This window comes from Diuraphis noxia, unplaced genomic scaffold (assembly GCF_037042655.1).
Source record: "Diuraphis noxia isolate RWA-SAM2 unplaced genomic scaffold, SU_Dnox_SAM2 contig0003, whole genome shotgun sequence".
NCBI classification, from domain to species: domain Eukaryota; kingdom Metazoa; phylum Arthropoda; class Insecta; order Hemiptera; family Aphididae; genus Diuraphis; species Diuraphis noxia.
In genome coordinates, this window is record NW_028301713.1 from 40,977,538 (window position 1) to 41,005,335 (window position 27,798).

General features: G+C 27.9%; 1 protein-coding gene across 3 annotated transcripts; it reads left to right on the forward strand.

The window, feature by feature from the left end:
* The first annotated feature begins 225 nt into the window (after window positions 1-225).
* On the forward strand, window positions 226-27,489 carry cutlet (chromosome transmission fidelity protein 18 homolog). Of its 3 annotated transcripts, XM_089222929.1 has the most exons (20): window positions 227-614; window positions 805-974; window positions 1,051-1,153; window positions 1,361-1,514; window positions 3,159-3,282; window positions 3,368-3,451; window positions 4,076-4,322; window positions 8,064-8,204; window positions 8,265-8,416; window positions 9,707-9,903; window positions 9,975-10,211; window positions 10,282-10,350; window positions 10,673-10,784; window positions 10,842-11,012; window positions 12,234-12,383; window positions 12,472-12,602; window positions 13,353-13,555; window positions 14,940-15,016; window positions 23,977-24,034; window positions 27,221-27,489. In XM_089222929.1, the coding sequence occupies exons 1-20, from the start codon at window positions 527-529 to the stop codon at window positions 27,319-27,321; spliced, it is 2,769 nt and encodes a 922-aa protein (XP_089079055.1). In that variant the 5' UTR covers window positions 227-526; the 3' UTR covers window positions 27,322-27,489. The 3 variants fall into 3 exon arrangements, with proteins under 3 accessions (XP_089079054.1, XP_089079055.1, XP_089079056.1); XM_089222928.1 differs by lacking the exon at window positions 27,221-27,489 and having other exon boundaries at window positions 226-614; window positions 23,977-24,298; XM_089222930.1 differs by lacking the exons at window positions 227-614; window positions 805-974; window positions 1,051-1,153 and adding an exon at window positions 2,574-2,638 and having other exon boundaries at window positions 1,388-1,514.
* The last annotated feature ends 309 nt before the right edge of the window (window positions 27,490-27,798 follow it).

The window sequence follows — 27,798 nt, forward strand, 5'->3', positions numbered from 1 at the left end:
GTAGTTAGGTTTTTAGATATTTTAAAGGCGAATAAAAAGGATTTTAGTATTTTTATGTTGGCAAAGTTGGTCGGGTAAAAAAAAGCAATATCTTATGCGGGAATTTTATTTTTTCAATGTTGGCTAAACTGATCTCCCGAATTTTGATTTTGATGATATCTGCTGTTATCAAAATCGGGAAATCTGTACCAGCCCCGTATCTTTATTTGGGTTCTTATCATTTTTCGGACAACTACCGTAGCATTGCGCTTAAGTACTGTTTCGCAGATGCAGAATAACAGAAATTGTTCTGTGCCTTTGAGGCCGTATATAATATTGCCAGTTAATATGTCTATGTTTTATGTATACTGCAACTGCCAGCCTTTGATATTACTTACATAATACATGTATTAATTAAATTAATGTGTATTATAAATATTAAAATTCATAATCCAAAATATTGGACATTTTTTAATTTAAATTTAATAAATGTAAAATAACATTATAACATTTGTTTTGTGTAAAAGAACAATTGAAAAGCTGTAAAATGGACTACTTGGACCCAGAAGAAGAATTTGAAATGATGCACGCTGATGAATTGGAAATGATGAATGAAATGGACTTTAATACCGATGGTAATTTGATCGTATTATGATAATTAATTGTTTTATGAAATTATTATGGCTTTAAGCTCCTTCAATCCAATAGTTTATGAATATATTTATTCCATATTTATTTGTCATATATCACTGTGTCATTTGTATATTATAATATTAACAATATTAATTTGATGTTATATACCTAGTTTATTTTTATTATTTATAGCGGTCAAAATATGCTCACCAAAAGATACAAGAAGAAGCTTAAAGTTTTCTTCTAATGAAAGAGTTGAATATGAAGGGAATTTCAATTTGTCAAGTGAATTAAATGGTGTTTTTCCTTTATCTCAAACATCAGTAGTTTCTTGTAATCTGGATGGTAATAATGAAAATGAAGTATGTTTTATCTACAGTTGTATACCAATACCACTATGATCAAAGTTATATTTATTGTATATTTATTAAATTTCAGGTACAACCAAGTACTTCATTGTCAGTTACCAACAACAAAAGATATTTAAATGTTGAAGATCTATTTGGAAACACTGATGATATTAATTTTGAAGATGTAGAATGTAAGTTTTCAAATATTTGTATAATTTTTATACCTTATGATAAGCTGTAATGATAATAATGATGTATGATTTAAAACATATTTATTATTTATATGATTTCAATTTTAATGTGATGCATAACAAAAATTAAATTCATTAATATTGCCAATAATGTTTTATGTAACTTTTAAAACTGGTTGATAACACATTTTCAATTATTTTTAATAGTGGAACCTGTATTAAAGCGTCAAAAAGTAAATCCATTATCTGACAAAGACATTAAACAGCAAGATTTAATAAAAAAAATTATTGATCAAAGGAAAATATTCAAATCTGGAAAAAGATCCAATTTTTTATCATCTATTTCTTACAATAGCTCAAAGTAAGTTTTTAATTATTGTATAAAAATTAAAAGGCTTTAATTAAAGTCCGGATCATATGCATAATTATATTTAAGTACATGCACCTCAAAATATTTATATATAAAAAATATGATTTGTATAATAGTTCACTGGGACCATCTGACTGACCCAAATTAAATTTAATATGGATATTCATTCAAGTCTCAGAGGGATACATAAAGTGCTGTTAAGTTGTTCCCTAAAACATCAGCACCCTAAAAGAACTTTTAAGACAATTTTTTTCTTTTTTTATGTGGTTGGAGGGAATATGTTGATTCCTACGGGGGAATATGGAGTATATCTTTTTGAAGGTATAGAAAGCAGCTTTCTAATTCTAACGTTTATTAAATTTTGCGGTTGATCAGTTATTTTTTAATTTTTAAATATTTTTTCATTTGAACAAAAATAGTAATATTTTTTTTATAGACATTTAGTCATCTATTCAGTGGATTTAGTTTGTAGAAAGTTTAAGGTTATTATATAAGCTATTTATATTTATTCACAAACAAAAATCCAGACTTTATAACGTTTAAAAATTTAAGGAAATTTTCAAAAATATGTTCTTATCTAAAAAATTATGTACTTTTAAATATTAAAAATTGAAATTTAATTGAAATTTAGATACAATAAAATAAAACATTTAACTATTTATGAATATGGTATACACTATACAGTGTTTTATGTATTTTTAAATTATTCTATCCATTCAAATATAAGATTATCAACCATAAATAATTTTTTTTTTTATTGTGAAAAAAAACTGTCACAAGATAGTTTAACCAATACATTTTCAAAATTTCTCTAAATATATACAGGGTGTCCCACAAGGATTTACCCACTGAAATGTCTCCTGAGATAATAAATATATCATAAATCTGTTTTTTGTTTATTAAACATACATAGACAAGGGCTACATATATTTTATTTTTAAATTTTTGGAGAAAATAATGATATCTATTTTATAGAACTTATTTTTCTGAAAATATTGATTTTTCAACATTTTGTATTATTTAATCTCATGATTTTTAATATTTTTTTAGTTTATGGATAAAACGTCAAAAACTGGTTTTTATCAAAGTGGCGAGTCTCTCTCTACAGCTAATGAGTATATCCTCATGTGACTCCTTATAGATAAATAAATTATTAGACAATTAAACAATGTTATAATTTGATTTAGAAGATTAAAAATCTATCATTCCTTAAATATATATTTTTATGCACTTTAAAATTTTTCTTTGCATATTTTATAGCTTTAAAAAAAATAATTAAATATACATATTAAAATGCATAAAAATCCGGACTTATAATATTAATGCATATTGGTACCAAATTAGAAAATATAAATGTTTTGTAATTAAATTAATTCATTTTTTATTCTTACACTCCGGCCCATGAGAGTCTGATCATAAACCTTGCACCAATACCGACGCATGCAAATACTGTTGGCCAAATTTTCTCCCACTATAGGCACCATGCCCACTACTTGGCAACGTGTAATCACCGATGCTCAGTGACGACAGGTTTTTGGGTCGGTTTACGGTTGGACTCTCGCTGGCTAGAGTATTGATATTTTCTCGTTGATATTATAATTTTTTGTATAAATTAATTGTATTACATGTTTCCAGTCATACTCAGCCATATGAAAGTGTGTCAAGAAGAGTTCCATCATGGTCTTTTTTCCCTGCAAGTGATGGTGAAAATCAAAGAGTTTATATTCGTTTTCGATCTGCAGATGCTGTACAAGAAGAAGTATTTTAAATATAGTTATCACAATTTAGACCAAATACTTTGCCATGAACTTACTTTAAAATACTTTTACCTATTTACTATTCAGATATCAAGTTTATCATGGCATACAAAATCAGTGCAGTTGCTTTCAGACCCTGTTGATGACTTGATTGCACGTGCTTATGAGAAGGTTTCATTTTTATTTATTATTTACATTATATGAAAGCAATGCAAAAAGTAACTTCTTAAGTCTAGTTTTATTTTTTCTACGAAATTTAATGATTTTGCTTATAAATATCTACAACTGTTTTTAATATAATTGCGTAATTGTTTGTAATATTTTTGGTATCTAGAGATCAGCTTTTATTTTTAATTCCAAACATTTTGTTTCTATTAGCTATAAAGCAATAAAGATTGGCTGTATGATACAGCAAAATCCTCAAAAAATGTAGACAAGCGATAATAATAAAAGAAAAAGAATGTTAACATTGGGTGTTGTCTTTTCTTTAATATACTCATAGTGACACAGTTCAGTTGATAACTAATCTTTTCAATTTATTTGGGTAAAATATTCTGAACTATAAACTTAACAGTCCTGACTTTGCAGCAATTAATTTTAGAAAGGTGACACAAAAGCTGATACTTTTTACTACTAGGTATTGAAAATATATATAGTAAACGGCAACAAAATTTAAAAATTGTTATACATATTTATTACAAATTTTATAAATTTGAATGAAAAAATGTATATTCTTTTAAATAAATGGGCTATTCTTTCCAAATTTAATTTTAATAACCAATTTATTTTGTACAGATTGAGAATAATGAAGGTATACGGTCAGAAGTGAATAAAAATGGTGTCAGCATCTTGGATAGCAGTATTGATAACACGGCAGAATTGTGGGTGCAGAAGTATAAGCCAAATAGATATTTGGATTTGTTAAGTGATGAAAGCACTAATAGAATGTTATTGCAATGGCTAAAAATATGGGATAAAGTAGTATTCAATAAAGAAGTCAACAAAAAAAGAAAAGTTATGAGTGTTTATGACAAATCAGCAGGTATGTTTTTAAATAGCTTACATTATAATTAGTATATTATAATATCGATGGTCTTCCAAATGTCCTACAAAAAAATGGTGGGACTTATGCCAGTTCTTACTTGATACAGTCGTACAGAACTCTATATCAAAGCATTGCAGCATCAACAATAATTTAGGATGAATGCTAGTAGTACCTATAAACTGATATTTATGGCTTGTTTTCAATTTTTCAATTAATGTAATAATATTGTTGTTTTGGTTATTAAGCAGTGGCGGCTTATGGCATGGTGCACAAGAGCATGTGATTGTGAACCACTCAAAAAAGTTATTTAAAAATTATTAGTTTCTTATAGTAACACAGTGGCAGCTTGAACTTTTTTTCCCTCGAATCACGTTTAATATTTTTACACCACCCCACCATAAAATATAGTTATTAGTTATTACTTATTACTGTACATAGGTAATTGGAAAAAATACCCGAGAAAAAAATACCCACTGGTAAAAATACCTGTGGAAATAATACCCATGAAAATAATATAATAATTTATTTATAATAAATAATATAAAATCAAAGGTGATAATTTGTATTCAGAAAAATTACATAATAATGGTTAAAAAAAATCAGACTTATATAGAGGTATATTATATTATATTTATAATTATTTACAATTAAAGTCCCAACTCGTAAAAATAAATTAAAATATTATTCAAATGATATACACAACCATTGCAAATAATATTATCGGGTCACTTTAAGCCTAATGGCCTATGTTTCCGAGGGTATATGTACAATTAAAAAAAATATATATACTATCGGAATTCAACTAATGATAATAATTGATCACTTACGATAGCATACATGACATTTATATGATATCGGCGATTTTACTCTCTTTTTCTACTATATTTAATTATATACTGAATACTCTTATTATAATCGTATCAATACACAAAAATAATAATTTCCTACTTTGAAATTACAGTTTTTTCTGTTTTATATATGTTCTATATTATTATATAGGTACCTATTACACCTTTGTAATCTCGTAATGTTATAAACTTGGTATATCCTAATTATCTAATGTATTATGTACCTATCAGTTATATATTCTCTATTTTACAACCTATTTAGTTGTATTTTGTGCTATCGTCTGTCAGTCAGTTCTTTACTCTCTACCGTTTTTGTATCTGCAAACTACAATCAGTAGCTTGTGATATTAATAATTATTAACACTTATTTATTGTTTTATACAAGTTGCCAAATTATTATTATTTTACTATGACAATACAATACAATTATTTTTTCGAGTATTTATGTCAGATATGGGTATTATTTCCTTGGATATTTTTTCTATTGGGTATTATTTCCTAGGGTATTTTTTCTTTCGAGTATTATTTCCTCGGCCATTTTTTACAGGGCATTTTTTCCGTGGGTATTTCTTCCCCGGGTAATTTTTCCTAGATTCCTGTACATTATCTGCTGAGTACACATTACGGCTATATTATATTATATTTATTGTTTATAATTTAATATTTAAATACCTATCTGCAAAAAAAAAATGGTCCAGTCTACCTTTTCCAACTATAAGACCTACCCACCCACCCATTAATATTTTTGTGAATCACATGATTCAAATATACTCCCTTCGAGCCGCCACTGTAGTAACATATCTGTAACTCTTGACAAACGACTCACGTAGCGGCCCCATATTTCATCCAAAGTCCAGCAAGCTTACCAGCGCATCTCAATGCTCTATCCCATCTAGAACAAAAATTCAACTATACAAAAAAAATGCTCTCTCCTAATTTATAAACAAATTATATGCCCAATTCTTACCTACGCTTGCCCGGTATGGGGTAATTGTGCATCCTCACACATCAAAAAAATGCAAATTGTCCAAAACAAAGTCCTCAGAATAATTGCAAATGCTCCATGGTTTGTCAGAAATGCAAATCTCTACAAAGACTTACAAATCCAAGATATCCAATTTCATATTACTACATTAGCAAAAAATTTCCACTGCTCTCTTCCAAACTCATCAGGTGCAATTCACTATAACCTCCTCACTCACCCAACTCATCGTCGATTAAAATGAGGTCGTCTTCACGACCTCCTACACTAAGCCACCTTTCAACATCCAAATCTTCACCCTACACATGTGTTTCTTCCAGATCACTCTTCGACTTCAGTTACTTAAAGTTACACTATTGTAAATATATAAATTTCAGAATATTATTGTAATCTTAAAATTACCAATTGTTAATTATCCTTAGTACTTTAAAAATATTTTATTATTTTAATTATCATGTTATAATGTTAAAACTATTATGTAAACTGTAAAATATCCATAGATTTAGATAGCCTTAGGCTAGGAATGTCTTATGTTTAATAATAATAAAAAAAAGTAACATATCATTGATTGCACATAGTCTGTAATGAAAAAAATATATATATTATATTAGAAAAAATTTTTGCAGCTTTTTATGTTGAAAAGTGTCAATAAATGATTAAATTATTCATGGAGCACAAATTGTTTGTGCTCTAGGTGGCTTTGTAAATATTAGCTTGATGCCTCGATACATCGATTAGTAATATATGGTAGTTTGGAGCACATTTAATGTGTGCACTGAACCCATTTTTATTCTGCCTACTATCTCGATGTAGCGTCGTTCGTTGAAACATACCACAGTTTAATGAACATTGTACATTAACAAATAATAATTGCTGCCAGTATGTTCTCAAATCAACTAATAACTACTAATAAGTAATAAACTAATAATTATTTTAATATCAAATATATTATAATATAAAAACAGATTAAAATCTTATTGTTACAAAATGAATAGTTTTTACCATCTTACATAAGTATCTATGCATTTTTTTGTGCTCCATCTTTAAGAAACCTCACGAGCCGCCTCTGTTAATAAGTGTAATGTAATCAGGTATTTCTAATATAAAACATGTATGAGTACCATCAGAGGTGTTCACATTAATTTTTTTGAGAGTATACTATATCGTCAAATATAAACATATAATACAATAAGAATATCTTTCTTATGGTTTATAGAAGTAAAGTCGGTAAAGAACGTGTCTATAATATGGAAAAAATTTTAAACCAAATTTTTTATACATCCTCTTTATATTACGTATATTTCGTCAATCTTTACAAATATTGTATAATAATAGTATAATATCGAACATTATTGAGAGCATACATACTACATGGTATACCCATAATATTGAAAAAAAATCTTGAGAGTATACAGAGTATATGTAGTCCACCCTATGAGAACACCCCATGTGTACCACTCTTACTCTACATTTCTTATTATCAGTCTATGGGAAAACCATACAATCCAATAAGTATAGATGTGTGAATAATTAATCAGCTCCAGTGTTGGATTTATAATTTTTCCTTTTACCTCAGCATCACTGAGTGATTTCCACTATATTTGTTATACAACATTTGAACATTAGAAAAACCTATACTGAATAAGGTTAACATTTAGTTAATATGTATAATGTATATACATTTAAAATTACATATTATCAGTATTTCATGGCTTGTGTAAATATTCATATTATAAAAAATAGAAAAAAGTTAATTGTCTAGTATTTAATAATTTCAATATTATTGAAATATTTAACAAAATTGATTATAAAAAAATATTTTTGTATTTTACTAAAAAGTTTGATAACTGTTTCCAAATTATGTGTTATATGTTTTTACTGTTTTTAATTTAATACAATTTAATATAGGAAATAAGTTTACAAAAAAGAATCAAACTTTAGATGAAGAGTTGGATGAAAATAATTGTCCTAAGTATAAATTAGCATTGTTATGTGGACCGCCCGGTCTTGGAAAAACTACTTTAGCTCATTTAGTAGCCCGACAAGCAGGTACATTATTTTTATAATAGTCATTTAATAATTATATTTACATTATTTTTATATTATTAGGCTACAATGTTGTTGAAATGAATGCTAGTGATGATCGTAATCTTACTAGTTTTAAACGACAGCTTGAAGCTACTACACAAATGTGTTCTGTGATGAGTAATGATTCAAGGCCTAATTGTTTAGTGTTAGATGAAATTGATGGAGCACCTGTAGTAAGTAGTAAATATATATACAGTAGTCACTTGATAATTCGAAATTCAGGGGACTGAGTTAAAAATTTGATTTATAAAGGTTTTCGATTTATCGAGTGTTCAAATAATCGAGGAAAAAAAATGTTTTCACCTGCTTCAACTGCCACGATCACTTTTTTTTTATCGGCTATCGACAAACACTTTTACTTTTTGGTCTTTACGGGTCCCGTATTGCAACATTCTACGTTTTATTAAATTTCAATAAAGGTTTACCCATTTCAGAGGTTTATTTTAGTAAAATATGATTAAAGTTTAGATTAGGTATGTGAGATACGATAACATTTATAAACTATAATAATATTTAACCACTGTTGTTATTAGTTTCATTACGAGCATGTTAAATAGATTGTATATTATCTTTATACATATGAACTTACATATAATCACATTAAAAAAAATTTGAATTGTAGAGTGTGCCTCACCTACAGACATTTCAAATTATCGAGGGGACCGGAATGCATGTATTTTTTTCTAATTATAGAGGTTTCCTCATGGGACTTAGTGTTTAGTTTGATTTATGAAGTTTTTCGAATTATCGAGTGACTACTGTATATATTTTTTATTTTTTTATTTTATTTATTTATAGTAATACTATTACAGCTCAACAAATATGTACAAAACATTTATAGTTAATATATGTCAGGGTTCACCATATGGCTGGCTGCCGACAACTTAAACTGACCTGTAGACAAGAAATTAATTTTTTGACGATGAATTAAATGAAGTTTTCATTAATTTTCATTTAATGTTTTTGATTTAGACTTTGTTTTCATTTTATAAACATGTGCATTAAATTTTGATTATCTCCAAAAACTTCCTAAATTTCTAAAGTAGCCTTCAAAAATATTAAATAGTGTTCCCTGATTTACTCAAATAGGCAATAAATATATTATTTATCAAACGAATACAATTAAATCAATATGCATGTGAATTTTTTGTTGTTGTTGGTTATTTAAGGTAATTATAATAATAAGTGTTATAATTACCTTAAAATTCCGGAAAAATTACAATTTTGTAATAAAGGAGTATGTTTTATGATTTTATGTTCATGAAAGATAAAGAAAACCAAAAATGTGGTTAACAATCCAAAAAATAAACATCCAAGAAATATCCAAAAAGTTTGATAAAATTTAAAATTGGTAGCGTAATAAAAAATGATTAGCTTAGAATTGTATGCACTTTATATTGTTTTATTGGTTTTAAATTTTTATTAATACCTATTAAGAAAACATTTTTTAATTACATTTTTAGGCCTCAATAGATTTTCTAATTAAATTTGCTACTGAAAAACGTGTGACTCGTAAAAGGAAAACCGATAAAAAAGATGAAAAAAGTTCCATTTTAAAAAGACCAATAATTTGTATTTGTAATGATGTTTATGTACCTGCATTAAGAAATTTAAGGCAAAATGCTTTTGTATTAAATTTCCCCCCAACATCTTCAGTTAGGTATGTTTTATTATTTCTATAATAATAAGCACATTCCTATAATATAACAAAATAATATTATTTTTGCTTAGATTGGTAGAAAGATTAATGGAAATATCAAGTTATGAAAACATTAAAACGGATATGGGGGCAATGACTGCACTTAGCACCAAAACAAATAATGATATAAGATCTTGTTTGTCAACATTATCATGTTTTAGAAATCAATCAGTTAACTTATCGCATATTAAAAATGCTAATATTGGTGCAAAAGATATGCAAAAAGGACTTTTTACTGTATGGCAAGAAATATTTCAAATAAAAAAAAGGTACCTAATGTTAAAAAATTTAAAAAATTTAAATGTTTACAATGAATAATTGAATAAATGTTTATTTTAGCTGCTTTGAGAACAATCCAAATAGTACAAGTGATGGGTTCTCAAGTCATAATAATGTTATGAAAGACAGGTAAAATAATTTATTTAGTTTTCTCTAAAGTAAAAGTTTTAGGAAAATTATATTGATTTTAAATTCATAAAATATTTTGTTATGGCAGCCCCATATTATTGCTATAGTTATTGAGTTGACTGCATCAAATTAATAAATGCTATTATACAAATACAATTAATTTATTGATCTTTATAAATTAGGATTATTAATATATTACATTTTTTGATAGTATTTAATGGTATTATATTTTGATAAACATTTTTATATTTTATGTTCTAATAGAAACATTAATTTAGAAAATACAAATCTATATATTTTATTATATATTTATATTTTTTAGAATTAACAGTGTTTTGAAAACTGTCCAGAGTTATGGAGACTATGAAAAGCTTAGTCAAGGGATTTTTGAAAATTATTTAAGTCTGAAGCCCAAAGATTCATCATTAACAAATGTAAATTAATTATTTATTATGCATTTTGTATTATTAATATTATTTTATAATGTTTAGATTGCTGAAGGCCTAGAATGGTTTTGTAATTTTGACAAGACTATGCATGTGATTAACTCTTCACAAAATTATTCACTATTTCCTTATTTGCCATATAATTTTGCTACTTGGCACTGTTTATTTGCAACATTTACATGGCCTAAAATTACTTATCCCAGTGCTGCATATGAAGTGAGTTGTATTTTCAATTTATACATATATTTATATATATATATATACTATGCTAGAATAGTAAAATGTTTATGTTGCATATTTCATACTACTTTTCTTTCAAAGCACATTTTTGTTGTTTTATGTATGAATAAAATTGTGATTCCTTTGCATACTTTTTCTTATATTATAGCAGGGTGTAATTAAGGGGAATGAGGGGGATAGTTTCTCCCTAAAACTTTTATTTTATTGCTAATATTTCATATTTGGTGGGGTAGGTTAGTGTATAAGGCTTACAGATTTTGCTGAAAATATATACCCCCTCCCCTCAAACCAAATTCCTAATTATTCCACTATGTTATAAACATATAATTAAGTTTTAAATCAACAAAGAAAATTTATTTTTTGTAATTTATGATTTTTAAATGTTAATACTAAAATCAAAAGTCTAATAAAGTAGGTACATGAAACATTTTCCAAAATAAAAAAAAGATAGTAAAAAAAGGTAAGGAAAATGTTTTGATGGGCTTTTAGTTACTAAAGTTATATATATATATATATATATTAGGAGGCAGTTAAAGTGTAGAAAGAAAGCAATAACCAAAATTAATAATTAATATCCATAACTAAAGTATAGAGTATATTCTATGACTAAAGGTACGAAGTACAAAAAATGAAAAAAAAATAAAATGGTTGTAGTAGTTGTACTATTGGTATATATTTATCATATACCTATTATTTATTATATTTAAATACTTAATGAAAGGATATATATATGCATGTACATTTGATTTAATTAGTTAAATAATAAATATTTGATACAAATACAACTGTTGTTGTTTCTGTTTTTGTCATCACTTACTGGAGGAAAATAATACTAAATATTCTAAATAAGGACAATAATCAAAAATAGAGTTTGGTAACAACATGACCGCAGTGGGTGATATTTGTGGCTTGTGCTCACTATTTTTACATGAACATAATGCAGTATTTTTTCTTAGTTTATTTTTAAAATTAAAATTAATTATTTTCTACTATAATAACTTTGGTATTTCATAGTATAATAAACTCATAGTATAATTTTAATCTGAACATTTTAAGACTATTATTGGTGATGGATTTTAGGAACATGCCCTCATGAAACCCAAACAAGTGCCAATATTAGGAAATAATGCATATCGCATGATTTATCTTACATGATAGTTTATATATTTATTTATATTTTATGTTTATATTAATTAGGCGTCAATGAGAAAAAACAAATATAAACAAATAATGGATGAATTAATGTCTGGTATCATACCAAGTATTCGAACATTTCTACACCGGGATCAAGTTTTATTGGACACTATGCCATTACTTATGCATATTGCTGTTCCAAATCTTAGATCTGTAACTATAAACACTAAATTAATTTAAACACTTGCTTATAATTTCATAGTTTTTACTAAGCATTAATAATTTATTTTTTATCTCATAGATTAGTACTCAATTATTCACTCAAAAAGAAAAAGAAGACCTTTCGAAAGTTGTCAATATTATGATTGATTATGGTTTAAATTATTTTCAAGAAAGAGATGCGGGCGGGTCTTTTAATTTTGTTCTCAATCCGTAAGTAGCGCATAAAATTAAATAATTGTTGAAGGTGTTGACAATATTTTACAAAAACCAATCACAAATTCATTAAATTCAAATCCAATTTAATATTACAACTTATCTCATTTCAATTTCCTCTACAATATATAAGAATAATTTTGCTCTTAAGAAAGAGTCGAAGAGAACTTCAAAATATCATATGAATATGAATATTGAAGTACCCTGTGGTCAGTTGCGACTCATGGGTTTTTAATGAAGTAATGCACATAAAAAAATAAAATATATATATATGTGTATAATATATACATATATGGTTTGAATTCCCGATACTGATCGAGTAACATTATTAGATGATTATCAGAATATAATAAATGAATGAGAGTAAAAATAAATTATTATGTCGATGCCGACGAGCAAGTTGATTCCCGTGTGTTTTAAATGTTGAATTGTAATATTATTATTCATTGCAATGTTTTGCTATATATAATTAAATGGTGGTATACATTCATATTTTTATCTAACATGTTTTTTATGGAACTTTACATTTGATATAATATAGCTTTTAAATAAATACTATAATGGGATATTTCTACGTAATACATTACACCACTTATACACAGTTGTGCAATGAACATAAACTTTAAGATTATAATAAAATTAAAACAATTATTTTCATATCTTTTGCAAACAATCATACATATTTATTTTAAATAAAAACCGGTTAAACTATGAAGAAATATTTATACTGTATCCTATATTTTTTAGATGTGTAGACGATGCAGTAAAATTTCCTGGATTGGAAACATTTCCAACATCTAGCTATGCTACTAAACAACTTATTTCTAGAGAAATAGAATTGGAAAATTTGAGGAAGAGAATGTCTCATGGACAACTAAATAATATCACTGTAGAACCTGATGAGTTTGATGAGAATGATAAAAATATTTCTACTCCAAAAGCTGTTAAAGGTCAGTGAATTTGTTATTGTAATTAAGCTTTGTCTATAAAATAAATTTATTTTGTTGGTGTGAATCATAAACATTATATTAATACTTAAAATTAATATATATATCATATTATTTTTTTTTTTTTGATATTTATTAAAAGAACAGAAATTTAAAAAAAGGAGCATTTTTTTCATTCCTAAAAAGGTATTATGATGATGTAGAAAGTGCTTATTAAAAACATATTTAGACCAATGTAAACTATGTGTCAATCAACCAATTGTTTCTAATTAGCTATTGCTTTTATTTACCATGTAAAAAAAAAAAAAAACAAAAAATGTATAAAAAAAAATGTTATTGCTATGAAAAAAGAAATATATTATGTCATGTTAAGTATTGATCTATTGATGATTGATGTTGTTTTTCCCTGTCCATACTGGCACACCACACAATTGTGAGTTGTTTTTTGCTCATCTTTGCCTCTTTGGTTTTGTCGCTTTTGAATATTACAACTATGTGTGTTCTAAAAGGTTCTAAAATCAAAGCCAGTCTTGTCCACATTAAAAACATTAGAGGGTGAGTATTTGGCCATAATTTTGGTCCAATGAGTTCAATATTGAATGTAATGAACTAATGACAATATAATGCAGTGTCCCAAATTGTTTCAAATAAACTATGTGTTCTTTAAATAATCTGATTGATTTCTAATATTTTAATAAGCACTCAGTCCATCCATAAACATTTTTTTAATAATCCAATTGTATCAATTATCCATGTTCCTAATAAGCAGCTTCTACTATATTTTGAATGAAAATTATTAAATTTACTGTATGGAGTTACATATTAAATTGTTTTATTATTGATTAATGCATCAGTTACTTACTACACACTTACTTGACCTATCAAATATTTGAATTAGAATTTGGATCTTATTTTTATATAGATGGATCTCATGTGTAGGTACTTTTGTTGGACAAAGACATACACTAAAATAATTTGACAATTTAAGTGTAGAAAAAAATAGATTAAATGGAATAATCAGGATTTGATTAAATTCTTTAGATTGGATTTTTTTTTTGTCTTCTTTCTTACTGGCAACAGTAAATAGTAGTTTTAAAAATTAGTTATTTAATTAATCATTTGATATAATACTACTTTAATTCAGATTAGGAATCTGGGTATTGAATATTGATGGATTATGTTAACTATTGTTATATTTTTGAAAATAACAAATTAATTTCATTGCATTTATATATATAGATATTTAATTAATATATTAATTATTTATAGACAACATAATAATAGTAATAAAAGTATTATAATGATTATAACTATATTGACCATTTATGTTATGAACACTTTATAATAAATAAAACAAAATAACTATAATATGAAATTATTGTTTTAGGTGCCAGAAATAAGCAAATTACACCTAATCATTTACAAAGACTTACACCAAAAATTGTTGGTCCTACTAAAGTTACCGTAAGCATAATTTTATATAAATATAAGTAAATTAATAGTGTTAAGAATTAAAAATCTTTTTATTTCTAATATTATGTTGGAAAATCTATGAAGAACTTACTTTTTTAAATTATCTTTCCTCCCTGCTCCCTTGAATATGGCATTGTTAATGAAATATTATTGAAAGTTAACTTTCATATTGTATTAATTAAATATGTATAGTATATATAAATGATGTAGGATTTAATAACCAATCAACATATTAAGTATTATTAAATTTATTTATATTTTAATAATTAATTGTTTAAAAAATAGGTGGAGGGTGATCTTTGGAGTTTCGATTTGTTTATCTCTGTGAATGATCATAATTTAAAATTTTTTTTTTGAAAACTGAAGTTTTAAATTTTTATAGGTATTATAAGTATATTTTCACCTCTTTTTTAATTTTCAAGACAACACTAATCAGAAGTTAGAACTTTTGTGTTTATTTTACTAGTTCATATTGTTGGTATGTTGATCGGTAATTCATATTATGTGGTTTAGGTTTATGAAAAATTGATAAAAGTGTCTAAGATCTTAGAGGAGTACAAGTTATGAGTCAACAAATGATATTTAAAACTTTAAAAATGTTAAGTGTTATTTAAACGAATATTTGTTAAATGTCCGTTAACAATGGTTTTATAGAACAACTCTTGGCAGTATTTTCTTATGATTACAGTTTAATACTTAGGGAGGAAGTTACCCGAGTGGAACATTTCGATTTGCTTCATTAATTTCAGTGTCTTATAGATAATATACTGTACAATGAAGTATACAGTTGAGTCCATTTATAATATCGTTTTTATTATATTCTACATATTTTTTTTCCTGTGGTTGTTTAAACATTTTAATATATTTTTTCCATTGTGGGCATTTTGTTAATATTAATATTTTTATTGTTTGTAGGTATATAGTAAAGTTGCTTACGTTAAATCTGTTTCTATGAACTTAATTTGTTGTTTATAAATGTTTTAGATTTAATATTTTGTATATACGTATATAATAAACATACATAGTGTATATACATCATCATAGAAAATATGGATAGTTAAGTTATAAGGGTTATAACCAATAACCAAATAATATGAACTATTGTTGAATATTCGGAGCATGAAATGTGTGTGTATAACCTAAACTTAGCATTTTATTGAAAAATCACATTTAAGTGGTCGATAAACGGTTTGTATATAAAACTATCACGCCTTGTTATAATATAGTCATTTAATAGTATTTCGTATTATTTTTGTGTGCTTGGACAGATCACCCTATTCGATTTTGTGGGTGGTGGCGTCGATGTTTACGTCCCTCGCTCTAAGAGGGTTGAATACAACGATAACAATACCTACTTACTATAAAAGGGTGTAACTGTTTGACTAATAGCGTGTACCCGACAGTTATACCATGTATTCAGTATTGCCTCGTGATTTATTAACATGCAACCCGCTCCCACCCAGTATTCGCATGCTTATGCCCCTTCTCGTTTCCGATTATATGGGGTTATAATACAGAGTATTATTATAATATGGTACTCGTAATGATAATGATGGTTATGATGAACCACATGATTGATATTATATTAATTTTTATTGAAAAACGTCTGTCTGGTGAATGAACTCATCTCGTCGTTATATACTCTCGATATTTGATGTCGTTTGAAATTTAAAAACGTTTCGCATCGCCAAATTCTTTGTAAGTACAAGTGATTATCATGAAAAAAAGAAAATAATATTAGAGTGCTCGCTATTACGTACTCAACTGCTAATGAGCGTTTCACTAATAAAATGTTTTATGTAAATGTTTCGTTTCAAACAAAAAATCATTCACTTTTATCACTCGTATGTTAAATTAATTTAAAATATACTCTGTGGAAATCAATTAATAGTTAGTGCGCTTATAAATATCTGAAATTAAAGCATAGCTCCATAGTCCATTTATTTTTTTGTAATTAAAAATAGTGTAGGAAACAGTAGGTATATACTTGTCTGATTTCATTTCATAATTAATGTTTTATTTAAGTGGTTAAGTTAAATAAAATGAGAAACATATTTAGGATTTTGGTGCCCTGGGTCCATACGACTTGTCACCCTCCTTCTTCCTAACTCTAAATCTTTACAATATTATTTTAATAAAATAAAATTTGGTAAATCACTACAAACTCAATGTAGATCAGACTAACAAGTAATTAATTGATTTTAGTGTTTTGTTAGACCAGTGTTTCTCAAACTTTGTCCATTTTGGTACATTATTATTATATTATTAGTTATTATTTTTCCCTTTGGATAAACTTTATCTAAATAATGAGCAAAATTGTCTAATTGCCAAAAAAGTACTTATTAGGACTACGAAACATATATGTGAAAATGCAGGTATCATAGTTTTTATGTTATCTAGTAATATTATACGTATTTAATATTTATATATTATTTTTTTTCAATATCGAAAATATTTTTGTCTTTTGTATGGAACAGTCACGTTCAACCTGGCACGACACTATGAAAATATTTTGTTACAGTAAAAAGTTCACTGAATACTAGGGTGACCATATTAAAAAAAAAAAATATAGGACAAAATTAATAATAATTTAATTTTTTTTTATTAAAACTTAATATATATATATATATATATATATATGTATATATTAACGTCATTTATTAACAAGTCGACTACACTCAACGATTGTTGGTACCAAACTAATAGCAATAGCTATTCGCTATAATAACGATAACCGTATTCACAAAACGTATTTTCAGTGATATAAATAGATAGAATCGAAAGCATATAGTCCGATAACGGTCAATCTGATAACTCCGATAAGCTCCTATAACTCGTAGACATACCCCTTACTGATTAATTCAGACAATTACAAGATTACAATTATAATCATTATTCATTACTTTTGTAAGTTTCGTTTTCAAATTCATTAAAACAAAATTGTTTGATCAAAAAAACAGGACAAAAAGCGTCCTGAATAAAGTTTGTCAGGACAACAGGACACAACGCTGAATTAAAGGACAATCCTGTAAAAAACAGGACGTATGGTCACCCTACTGTATACCCTTTGGGAAACACCTGGTTAGACAATAGACTTTATTATTCTTGAAACTATTAAGTTTAGATCATTAAAATAATTTAATTTTGTCCAATCCCTTATAACTCATAAGTAGTTCGTTTACCAATCCTAAAATATCATAAATAGGCATAGTCATAATAAATTATTACTGGTAAGCGCTTAAAGTTAGATTTTTACATAATTTATCAAAACTGTGAATATTTGCCAATCATTTTATAGTTAAAAATAGAAAACGTTTTGATGTTCATATAATTATATCTAAATATTGAAAATGTACCTAATACAAAGTTCTTAATTAATTGTTATTTAGGTACTTAAAAATAATACATATTACCTACCACACGTGTTTTTTTTATAGGCAATTGAAGTTCAAATTTTGACAAAATTAGATATATGTATAAAAAAAAAAACGATTTTTATGATTTTGTTGTAATTAAATGAGTATTTAATATAGTATTCGTAATACTCGAAACTTAAAGGGTAGGTACATTATTATATTGATATACCTACATAATGGCAATTTAAAATGTAATATTTCTAGCATATATGAATTCAATATTTTGTATTTGTATTACTATGGTAAAATAACTTAATAGCAATTTGCTTTAAATATGCTTTATAATTGTTATATGGCTGACCGCCTTCGCTCAGAATCATTTTTTGTGTGCAATGAATAATGATTTGTCATTGAATATTTGAATTCAAATTTAATACGCAAAATTGTTGTGCAGTTCTTTTAAGTAATCTAAGTTTTAAACACCTACTTATATAATTCATACTCTAATCGTCCTAAATAAAATTCATATGAGACAAATTATTCAAAAATGTATTCTGATTTAGAATATACATTTGAAACTGTATGTTGTCATTGAATTCAAATTAATCGTTGATTAAACTTAAGAAAATAATTTCTTTAAACAACGTTTACTGAGCTATGTAGATTAGATAACTAATGAAGGATTTAAAAGTTTAATTATGCATCAATTAAAATGCAAATTTTTAGATGGGCTATTCATATCCAAGTGTCCCCGAATTATGCCTAAGTAATCTGTACATAGTATACTATCTAGTGTTATTCCTATAAATTATAATCTACGGAAAGTAATTTAATAGTATTTAATTCATAATTGGATGTTTTCCGTATGACCGTTTGTAATACGTGTTGTATCATGATATAATATGTAATCTGTATGTAATTTGTGTTCGTGTGGTTAATCAGCCAATGGGCGCAATAATAAGTCTAGCAATAGTTTTGTCTGGACGTAAACTGCTCCGAATAACTTCAGGGATTATGGTTGCTCTATGCTGTCGTATAATTTATTAGAATTCTCATCAGTATTTTTTCTGTACTCAAATAATAGTATGCACCTATACCTATTATTGTTATTTATTAAGTATCGTTCAGTTTACAGTTGTAACACATTCACCGCGATCGAATGCCGTCATCCGGTATGATGACGCGATAGATGAGTATATAGGTATATATAGGAGCTGCTCGAGGTCTCTATCACATTCTATATCTATATAATTATAATGTTTAGCACGCATCACTCGGGTTTGCCGTCCGGAGTCCGGACGATAAATAATGCACTTTATTATGAGGATAGCTTTTATATAATATTAATTGTTTGGTAACGATGTGTATTACGCACAAAAGACGGAGACGCGCGCGAGTCACGCACTTTTAGTTGCGCCAAAGTCATTAAGCCTCGTAGTCTTTCATCGCGCACGCTGATCTAGTGGACCGCCGCGGAACGGCGAGTGGTGGTGGCCAAACTCAGACACCGATGTCTGGGTGTGGGTAGGGTATGTGTGTGTGGTGGGGAGAGTAGGTTGGCTTAAAGGAGAAGTAGATATAACATAAAGAAAAAAATGAATTTAAAAAAAAGTGCTGCCACTCAACCCTCGTCCCTCGACTTGTAATTAATCTTGTGCGCGTATTGTGTGTACACGACGATGACTACATGTTATTTTATTTATTATTTCTTTATTACCGCGCATTTTCTCCATCTCTTTTATTTTTTGTCCTGTTCATTGTATAACGAACTACTTTGCGATTACGGGAGTTAGCGTTATTTCGACGAGCGTGAGAGTGCCGGTAAGGCCGTGCGATTATTTTTTAATGAGACGCGCCAAAGGTTGTCCGAAAAAAGTATATATACATATATATATACATACACCTACCGGTTCTTATGTTATTATTGTGATCCTTGTCCCTAGTATAATAATTAGGACTCGGATTTATGTGTTTACTGTTTATTCATATTTTTTATGAAGTACAATTTACCAACTTTGACATCTGTTCAATAATATATAGTCCTAAGAGATTCTGAATATAAATGTATGCTAAATTTTATATTATATGACATCTATATACATTTTAATTTATAAATACACGTAGTTTTATATGTTTCGCTATTTATCATATTTATATATTCATTATATACATATATGTTAATTTAAAACATATAATTTATTCACAAAAATATAAACTTAAACGATTGATTCTCGGCCCTTCGAAAAATATTTTTCAATCATCCCATATTGGATGAATTTTAATATTAATAAATAATAATGACTTTATCACGTTTGCTGACTGTATATACTATTATATAGCTGTCATTAAAATCGTTACGTGGGCATTGCGGCAAATTTATTATCCTAGTTCAATATGTGTTAGTATAGCCCTTCGAGATTTTTTCGAATGCTTGACTTTGCATATCCAGGCCTGAGCGTGACCTGCTATGACATTAAAAAGTATTTAAAAAAGAGAAAAAAGGGATTTTTATTTTTGTCTGACCTATCATTGATGCGTTGTGCGTAAAGGTTACTCGAGGAGCCATATGCCCATATCTCGTCTGAATGAAATAGCCTTTGTGTGGTGGATCATGCACTCCATTTTTTCTCGATTTGACAGCCGTGGTCGAGACAGGCGTAAGGTAGATACGTCGCTAGTAATTCTGTTCTATTATTATTTATTGGTTTATTACTTATAATTTTAATTTTAATTTCATATCATTACGAGTGTTTTGTTTATATCACAATATGATTTAATCATATTATGATATTACTATTGTTTGGTCAGGGTAGGTATATTTGTTTCAACTTCGACTTTTGTGTATCGAACATTTTGTATTAATATTCTGTAGATCTTTGGAAAGATTTAATTTATATGTATGTATTACACATTTTTAAATAAAGTATGAACTAATAACTATATGTTCATAATAAAATTTACTTGCATTAAAATTAAAAATCATTGATATATAATTTTAATTCCTTGTGGAGTTAGGAATCTAATAGGTAATAAATAATGGCTCTAATATCGATGTTGGATATTTTTGATGTTGTATATTTGTATCCTTTTTAATTGGTTTTTTATCCGTTAACAGTTGTTGTGGTAGCATAAAATCTCAACAAGAATTAAAACGTCTTATAAGTTATAAAATCCGAATAAGGATCACATATTCCTTTGTGTACCTCTATAGTTAGATAATTGGGTAAAAATTAAATGTTTTTTGTTTTGAAATGTTTTTGCCGTACTCTGGGTATAATATAGGTATAATAAATTGTGATAAACAGCAAAACACTTTCAATATAAAATAAGAATAAATAATTAAGCAAGGATTCGCTGTTGGCCAATTTTTGAATTTCTAATCATTTTCAGGTGTACTTAATGAATAATGATTTCTATATCAAATAATTTTCATTAATTCATCGTTGATCTTATGAAAAATAAAAAATAAATAAAATGTCTTATGTTGAATAATTGGTTTTATCAACGATTTAATTATTGATGATAATTTCTATGAATATTTAATTGTCGGTGTTGTTAGTCTGTTAGATCGAGTTTATCATACTTAACGATCTTAATTAAACTAGTTTTTATTTTACTATACTTAAAGTGTTGATCTAAAGCTCTTTAATTTGTGGGAGGATAATAATGTATTGTTATCCGTTTAAATTATTCGATGAGGGTCAATCTATAAAGTGTTGCAAATATAGTAAAGCTTTAATTAATTTCAATATAGTGGTACCATAATTAAATTTCATTTTGTATGAGTTAAATCGATTCGTTTATTATTATTTATGTAGTAATTAAAAATAAATAATTTAAAAACTGTTTTAGTACCTATGTAATTGAATTAATACATATGTCCATGTTTGGAATGCGTATAAATAGTTTTTCAATACTTTTTAACAAATAAAATTAATGATTAAAATGCATTATCTAGATCAGCGGTTCCCAAACTGATAGCATTTATTTTATGCATTATAAATTAAATATAAATTATATATATATAGCTATATACGTATTTATAAATAGTGGTTTCATGTTTGATATAATAAGATTATGTTATATAGTGTTATATAGAATACAGGTCGATTAGATTTTGTAGTATACCCTAACTTATAACTTAAAATTGTGTTAGTATTTTAGTATACCTAGTTGATACAGATTTTCGAGGGGGATTAGTCTGTGTACCTTTAATTGTGTTTATGTATAAGCGACTTTTAATAATTATTTTTTGTCTCAAAAATTAGTGGTTAATAATTTGGCAAGTGGTCTTAACGCTTTTTAGTCGACATCAGGAAATAACACGTGTTCATATGGTTATTTATGAAATTCTGAATCTGATCGTTAGAAAATGTTGTTAAAACATATTATGATCTCGAATTTATCGCTTACAATTATAATATTAGAATTTATAAGCAAAAGTTCGAACAACGTCCGAAATGTTACTACAGTTTGTTGAACATTGGGGATTGTGGTGATGTTGGTGGTAGTAGAGGTGGTGGAGGCATTGGTGTGAAAATGCCAACCGTATTATATATGTGTGTAGTGCGTATAAAACATTGCCGGACATTACTGGCCGTCACTTCCGGTATGGATGAAGTGGTGTCGACGGTCCCGTATAGTCGTCATCTATGTTCCTGCCCTCTTTTCTATCCTTCAACTCGTTTCGTCTACCCAGCTGGTATATACGTGCGTATAAACGACTGCCCTCCCCTGGCCACCTACATCATTCATTCTCGTCCCCCGACCCAGGCCCCTCCACCATAATATACCACCGACCCAACCCTCGACCGTTGTAGTCGTGGCACTTACTTTCCTTCGAGTATCTTCTCTACCACTCTCCTCCGCGCATTATCGGTCATAAATCCAACGCCGAGGCGCCAAGTTTCTTACTTTACCCGTACAACGTTTCCTGACCCGACATCATATACTGACCTCTGGTCTTTTTGATATAAAGTAGTTTTATACGTTTTAGCTATCGCGTCCGGTCCAGAGCGGTTTTCGATCCATTAAACCGTTTTAGCGTCCCGGACACACACACACACACACACACACACATACATACATATATATATATATATATATATATATACATACATACGTGCACGGGATCGCGATCGCGCCCTCTGTATTAGATGGGGGACCGGGAGACACCAACTTAAGGGGTTGATGGAGGGGCTGCGTCCTTAGACACATACACACGCAAACAAACACAATATATATATTATATATAAGCTTGAACCGGCCATATACGGTTTGTGCACGAGTCGTTTAACCCGAACCAACGTAATACATTTTATAATCAATTAAACCCCACTCGTATACAAAAACGACAGTATAATATATATACATTATATGTGCATTTACAAGCGTTAGTGCGGCTGTGGTTGGGCGGTTTCTTTTCCACTTTCGGTCGTTTAAAGAAGGGTATCTATTGCCACCGCCACCACCATCACCGTCGTCGTCGTCCATGTTGTGTTATTGCGTTTGTGCTTACATGCCTCCACCGCGTAAACCCTAATGTAACTTATAAAGTTTATTTATTTACTCACTTTATTACTTTTTTTTTTTCAGAAAAAGAAAGATTTCTTTGGTCGCGAAATCGATTCACCCGTTGGGCATAAACACAAAGGTAAGCGTGCCGAATTAACCGCCGACTTAATACTACTGTTGCAGCAAAGGCACACAAAGAGATCAATATTAAGGAGCGCTAACATTATTTACATCACAATTTTTTTCTAGGGCCAGTATTAGTTTCTTATATTGAATTAGTTTGCACCTAAAATTAACCTTATCATTACTTAAATAGTGAAATTGCAATAAATGAAACACTCATTAACTATAATAACGTGCACAACTTTTTATCTTTTATTTAATATGTATCATTTAAATTACATGCATTTCTACTGTTTTTAAATTAATTAATAGTAATTACAGTCTAAAGTAAATCCAAAAAACTTTTTAATCAAATTTTGTACTAAGTACAATTCAAAATTTTTTTTTAGAAGTTATCTAGATACATCAATTATCTACTAAAAACATTAATTAACTTAACCTATAAATAAAATGGTGTACTAATATAGGTAGGTATTAGGTAGATATATTAAATATTATATATTATTATGTTTTACTTATATATAATCAAGGCTGTGAATTTAATGCACTTAAAACCAGTGTACCCAGGATTTTTTGATGGGTGGGGGGGGTACATTCAAAGTAAATCTGAATTTGATATCTGTTACTTTGTATTATGGGTAGTTATTACTAAATCTCGTGACCGTAATAATCTCTACAACTAATTGATAATACGCAAAATGATTCTTCAAAATCGTTTTCAGAAATATTTTGGTTTATACTTTATCTTTTACTACCTATATATAAAATGTTTACCACAACATGGCCAACTAGAGGGGATAAAGCCCTTTAGTCTTGGTTAAAATGTAAAATCATGTTAAAATTTATATACAATATAGATTCTAAATTAATATATTTTTAACAAAGTATAAAACATTAATAAAAGAAAAATATTTTTATTAAAGATTTGTCTACGTATCGTTTGTTGTGTATCTTTTTATTATTCTATTTCATTATTCAAACTTTGGTTGTGTTGGGTGGGTGTACCTATATAATTCGATAATCGATTAAACTGCGCCATATTTTTTGTCTCAATAAAACCCGTTGAATAATATAACGCGGTAGTTTAAAAATTAAACTGTGTGCCTATATAACTAGGTACACATATGTATTTATGATGAATAATCATCATTCATCTAGGTAACGTAGGGATATTATTGCGAATTTCTTGTGACAAACGACGATATTAATCTGTTGGAGCTGGTTGGCCATATTCGCGTACAATAATTAATCGACTTTTACGAGATAACCGTCAAACTATAGAAACGAGATGAATTAATAATGATATATACAGTGATGGTGATTTCAAAGTTTTCGGCGATGTGTACTGTGATGAAAAAGACGATCCATCACATCCAATGTTCTGTCGAAGGTGTTGTTAAACATGATCGTGTTCTGTGATTATAACCTTACCTAATAGAGTAGCTTTCATATATCTTTGGTCCCAGGTAGAAAGGGCTTAAGTCAATTTTTCACAAAATTTTTTTTTTCAATCGATTTATAGCTTAATTTTTGCTGATTTTTTTGGTCCAATTGGCATAAGTCAGTGAAGAATATTACTCATATTATTGAATAAATAAATAAGGCATATCTAAACATAATCGTTTCTACGTTCGGTAGAAAAGGCGTATGATGACTTATGCCGTTTATACCATTTTATCGCTCAGGTACATAAGGCTTAATATGACTTACGCCTTTTGTAGTGTAATTATATCTCATGTAAAAATGGCATAAGTCAATGATAAAAATTAATTTATTATTATAATATTATAACAAAAATTATAATTGGTAGTAATGATTACAACTGAAACCTTTCATCTCTCATAATAATATCATGTTAAGTTTAAACTGCAGTTATACCAACAGAAAAACTTGTTTGTCTATTTCCGTGGTACCATATTATAGGCTATTATAGTATACGTATAGTTGTTGATTTTAAAAGTCATGGACAAAAAGACATAAGTCAAAATAAGTGAAATAAAATGGGCATAAGTCGTGAACAAAAAGGCTTAAGTCAAAACTAGTGAAATCAAAAGGGCATAACTACAGTTATCTCGGTAAATATTCATAGTATCAAGAATTTTAATGGTTAAATGTATTCAGAATGCAATATATACAATATAAAAATACCTTAAATATGTAAGAATATAATGAACTTACACGTAGGAATTTTCAAACATTGATACTGCTGTCTCAAAAAGTTGATCAAATTGACTTAAGCCCTTTCTACCCGGGACCAAAGATATATACAATATTGTTTACAAGCGATTTATTTATAGTTGAACTGATGTTTCTTCACGTGATAGCTGCCGGTATTTCCGCGTCCGCTGCCATACATTGATTGTTAATCAATAATATCTATTTTACCCATCATCACGCACATATTCAAGAATTTTTCGTCGAGATTTTCTGCCTGTGTCGAGTTGAAAAAGACAAATAAAAAAATCACCTGTTTTTGTCATGTGTATCGTATATAATATTATATTATATGCATCGCTCATAATGCGGCTCGGTGCGCGCCTTGCAATGTGTATAGGTGCCGAGCCAATTACGGGTTGGCAAACACGAGCGCCGAGTCCCGTCTGTTTGCGTACACAGTTTTCGAGAGATTATTATTGTTTGTTATGCCGCACACATAATGAGATTCGTGTCCGATATTATTATCATCGTTATTATATGCTTTCTGTGTTGACACACTGCGGACAAGGTATCACCGGCTGCTGCAGGAGCTTCGTACTGGGTCGCGCGGGTAGGGTTGTTTTATTAATGCGGTTTCCATCATTCGTGCACTATAACAGGTTTGCGGTGTGCCCGCTGTTTGCTCGATTAAAACCCTCAGCCCCCGAGGTAAATCCCGACAATATGTCAAAAGCCACCGATGGATTTTTATGCATCGTAAATATATATAATATTGTGTGTCTATCTACATCGTCGTTTAAAATTAATAGGTTAACGGTGAAAAGAGCTCGCCTCGTTGTGTCGTTTTTTATAAAAAAAAAAAAATAAATAAAACAAATGCCTCGGCCTGGTTTTTAAAATGATTCCGTTTTCTTTATAAAACACACACCCCGTCGCCTATGCGATAAAGAATTTCATCACCTAACTGTAAAACGTTTTATTAATTATGTAAGGCGTGCATTATTATTATTATTATTATTTTAAATACATCTTTGATACGTTACAGAATTTCGAGATGAAATTGTGAAGAGCGATGTTTGGTATCATTTCAAAGAAGGCTATAGCAATGCAGTGAGAAAATCAGTATTAATGAAAGATCTTTACTGAACAATAATTCTTTTATATTCATATTTTTTTTTTTGAAGTCGAAGTTGAATTTTATTTTATTTATTTTTAATGTATAAATTAATTTCTATTATAATACTATAGTATACTAAGTTTATTTGAATTATTAATTCGCGTAATATATGACTGTTGAATCACAGAACACAATAACTTGAGTTTGGTAATTTTATATAAATTATTTAATAATTAATTTATTATTATAGGAAGCGGATACCATATATTTGAATTATTATAAATAATTCTAATGTTTTTATATTAGTCATCACTCAATACCACTGCACTATGTTGTCGATAAGTATTTTATTTTTTTTGTACCCCTATATTGATGACGATATTGCAAGTTGTAGTCTATTGTATGACAGTGTTTGCTTTAAGTGTATATAATGTACAGCAGCTTACCGGATTATTAAAAAATCATCAGAGTTATATAGTATTAAATGGGGAACGATGTCACTATAC